Source organism: Poromitra crassiceps, assembly GCF_964638095.1.
Source record: "Poromitra crassiceps genome assembly, chromosome: 25".
Classification (NCBI taxonomy): Eukaryota; Metazoa; Chordata; class Actinopteri; order Beryciformes; family Melamphaidae; genus Poromitra; species Poromitra crassiceps.
This window is the reverse complement of record NC_139649.1, coordinates 19660039-19664342: the sequence shown is the minus strand read 5'-3', so window position 1 is coordinate 19664342 and position 4304 is coordinate 19660039. Positions and strand designations below refer to the sequence as shown.

General features: G+C 46.4%; 1 protein-coding gene across 1 annotated transcript; it reads left to right on the top strand.

Moving 5' to 3' along the window:
• Nucleotides 1-1182: 1182 nt before the first annotated feature.
• On the top strand, nucleotides 1183-4103 carry LOC310798135 (E3 SUMO-protein ligase ZBED1-like; the record flags this gene model as incomplete). Its single annotated transcript, XM_083660619.1, has 2 exons — nucleotides 1183-1947; nucleotides 3369-4103. The coding sequence occupies 2 exons, from the start codon at nucleotides 1183-1185 to the stop codon at nucleotides 4101-4103; spliced, it is 1500 nt and encodes a 499-aa protein (XP_083516745.1).
• Nucleotides 4104-4304: the final 201 nt, after the last annotated feature.

Genomic DNA, 4304 nt, shown 5'->3' with positions numbered 1-4304 from the left:
TCGAAGATATCTTTAAAAAATCACTGCTGGCCACTCCCATGCGCATCCAGAGAATGCGTCTGTCGCTGCAGTGGTACGACTTGACAATCAAGTACAGAAGAGGAAAAGACATGGAGCTGCCCGACACACTATCCAGAGCACAGCTCCCAGAGAGCACACCAGAGTTAAGCGGACTAGAGTGTGTCTCCATGCTCAACTATGTTGCAGTAAGTGACCAGAAGTACACAGAGCTGCAAGACAGCACAAGAGAAGAGCTAATCTGTCTCCAGCAGACAATTCACCACGGCTGGCCTGAACACAGACGGGAAGTGCCCATTCAGGTTCAGCCATATTGGGACTCAAGAAGTCAGCTAGTGTTGTCTGATGGAATTATCTATAAAGGACTGCATATAGTAGTGCCCCCCACCATGCGTGAGCACATGCTAAAGCTCATACACCAGTCTCACCTAGGCATGGTGAAAAGCAAACAGCGAGCACGTGAAGTGCTATACTGGCCAGGCATTAGGGCTGTTGAAACGAATTTTGATATTCGAATATTATTCGAATATCAAAATTATGAACGAAATTCGATTATTAATTTTTTATAAAAACGAATATATTTTTTTTTTTGCGTCCCCGGGCTCTCCATTAGGAGAGACCAGTGTGTGTGCTATCTCTTTAAATCTGGTGAAAGCGCACTCGCGCGCGCAGTCACCGCAGTGCATTCATGTTGTTGTAGTGTGTTGTGCACGTACTGTGCAGTGACTGTATCTGTTAGGAACTCCACTACCCAGAAGCCACCATTGCCCTACCCAAAAGCCAGCGAAACGTGAGACGAGAAAGAGTGAAATGGCGGATAACGTTACACCAGATGAACCACCTGAAGCGGAGATTACAACTCCAGAACATTTAAAAAGTGATGTGTGGCTTTTTTTCGGGTTTCCCTCAACGGACGGCAAAATAACAAGTAAAGACAAAGCAGTCTGCAGAATATGCAAGATCCAAATGACGTACCACTCGACCACGAGCAACTTGAGGACTCACCTCCTAACTTTCCACCCTGGTAAACTAGCTGAGGGAGAAGAGGAACCGCAGCTGAAACAACCCAGAATCAGCTCTTTTTTGTCTCCTTCATCCCGAGGCTTGCCATCTCATCGGCAAAAGGCGATTACAGACAAACTGACGCGGTTTATCTGCAAAGACATGAGGCCGATTAACATCACACAGGGGTCCGGGTTTCAAGCCTTCATCCACGAGCTGGAGCCTAGATACACGGTTCCTTCCCGCAGTACAATCAGCGACAGAGTTGTGAAACTGTATGATGCCACTAAAGACAACATCAGAAAAATGGTGGGTGAAGAAAAGATCGCCTTGACCACAGATGGATGGACATCACTAGCCACGGATGCCTATGTGACAGTCACCGCACACTTCATAACCGAGGAATGGGAAATGAAAGACGTTATTCTCAAAACAGCCGAAGCTCAGAAAAGCCACACCGCTGAAAACGTTGCAGAGTGCATCGACAACATACTTGCTGAGTACAATGTGAGCCGTGAATCAGTTCTCGCCGTCACCACAGACAACGCGGCTAATTACATCAACGCCATTGAGAGGCACATGCAAGTTGTCAATGTTCCGTGCATGGCTCACACTATTAACCTAGCTGTGAGGAAAGGACTATCGGTGCGAGCAATTGAAATTCCGATCAGCAGACTGAAAGCCACAGCACTGCATTTCAACAAGTCAACTACCGACAACTACGTCTTGGAGGCCAAGCAGAAGCAACTTCTTCCAAACGATGTGAAACCAGCGAAGCTTATCAACGACTGTGCTACCCGCTGGAACAGCACATACGATATGATTTGTCGGGCAGCTCAGCTGCAAGCTCCGGTCGCAGCTGTCATCATGGAGAAGAAACTCAGTCATCTTGAGTTGAGCACCAGCGAGTGGAGCCTTATGGAAAAGGTGAGTCATAATGTAGAAAGGTCAAGAGCTATTATAAACTTTATAAACTCAGCTTTGGCATCCAAATTAATCCATGTTTACAATAAACAGCCTGATATAAGTAATATATGTTTGGGAGCAACTGAGTAGTTTCACTCCAAATTGAGAATCCCACCATGTCAACTGCACACAAACATTAACTCATTCAGTGCCAGCCACTTTTGGAGAACGGATGCTCCCAGTGCCAGAGTTTTCAGAGCGTTTTCAGTGATTTCTCGAGGCCCACAGAATATTGTGTGATATTACTATGTAAACACCGAACACGCACAAGAACGAGCTGGCTCTATTGTATCATCAGCAAAAAAAAGTTTATTGATACCATTTTCCGTTCTTTAGTTATGAGCCGGAGAAGATAGGTTGTTTTCAGCGTTTTCAGGCTTTTCAAATTATTAGCTGAGATAATCCGCCTTTTGTGAAATGCAGCATTTCAAGCACATTCACTGAGTCTGAAGATAATATTTTCTGATGTAGTGACGTAGTTGTTGTGTGATGCCCTGCGTGCACCACCCCCCTCCCCCCCTCCCCCCGTAAACTCCTCCCCACACTGCACACAGCCTCACGCAACCATTATATTTTCGGAGTGCTGCGTTTGTGTGCTGCTGTCGGCTCTCAGCGCCACAGCAGGGAAGAGCCAACCCGGATTGCTGAATGGTTTGGCGTCAGGGGCTGCTTTCCTGTCTGCTAATCGGGTGGAGAAACTATACAGACAGACAGACAGACAGACAGGGACAGAGGGGCTCAGTTGTGAGCGCGGATTGACTCCTGTTCGGAGCCAATGTCAGCTCCCGCGACAGAGCAAATGGCTCTGGGAGCATGCATCGGGTTGTCTTTGATCCACGGCTTTTAGGCTGTTTCTCGGACCTGTCTCTAATCTGGACTGCACCGAGCAAGCACTGTCGCCACCTAATGAGTCCGTAAAATAGGTTATACACCTCCAATAGCTACTATAGTTGTACAGGAGCTGCGGAAGGCTTTGATCGACGTCCCACCGTCAAAAAACGCATTGGACGTCGAAGGACGTCCGTGGCATTCTACGTCACTATTTAATTGGACGTCGAAGGACGTCCATGGCATTCAATGAGTTAAGAAAAATAAATGAAATAAAAATAAAAAATAAAACGTAACAACTTTTCAGGCTTCATCTGGGCCCAATTTACTTATTTCTCTCACTTTTCTTCATATTAAACAAATCTTCTCAAACTAAACTACTCTACAAGTGCTACTCTATTCATTTCAAAAGGTTGTAGGTTGTAGTCTTAGATTGTGTTGCATAGTTGACTTCTCTATTGTGTTGACAAATTTGTGATATTGTAGGTCTCTGGACAAAAGCATCTGCTGAATGACATAATGAAATTGTAATGTAATGTGTTTTTTTTACACAGGTGAGAGCCGTGCTGAAACCCTTCAAAATGGCCACAGAGGCATTATCAACTGACCGATACCCAACAGCATCAGCCGTCCTTCCCCTGAAGTTTGTGCTTCTGTCACAACTCCAGCCATCCCCGGGGGGTCCGGCAGCCCTCAATGAGATGAAATCAAAGATGTCATCAGACCTCAAGAAGCGCTATGGTGATGACAAAGATGCCTTCATGCTGCTTAACACTGCAAGTTACCTCGACCCGCGTTTCCATCGTCTCATCCATTTGGGACTAGAGCAACGGCAGGAGGTACGTGACAGAGTGAAGAGGGAGCTGATACTGATTGCAGCGGAGAAGGGAGAAGGCGTGGAGGAGGAAGCTGCCATGGTGGTTCCAGGGCAGCAGCACCAGGAGAAAAGTGCTATTGGTGCCATGGGAAACCTCTTTGGGGATGTGTATCGCGAAGGCGCAGCTGCAGATGATGTCAGAGCTGTTGATGCTGTGCTACAGCAAGAAATGATGATGTATGATAGTGAGACCCCACTTCCCACCGACAGCAACCCATTGTTGTGGTGGAAGATGTCACGATCAATCTACCCCCACCTTGCCCAGCTGGCACGTCGCTACTTGAGCATCCCGGGCACCTCGGTTAGGGCAGAACGGGTTTTCTCCACGGCTGGGATTATAGTCAATAAAAAACGCGCCGCACTAGATCCAGAAAATGTGGATCGCCTCGTGTTTTTGGCCAACAACCTTTAAATTCAACCAACCAAATATTGCACAATTATGTTTACAGTTGAGCCAGCACACTCAGCACAGAGCACAGTAAGTGGCAGTAGTGCACTGATTTATGTTTGTTATTAATTATTTAATGTTTGGCTATTTTTCTAAGAACACTAGAACAGTGACAAGTTCTGACAACTAACTGAAGTTGACTGTTGAAGCTGCTATACTGATGTA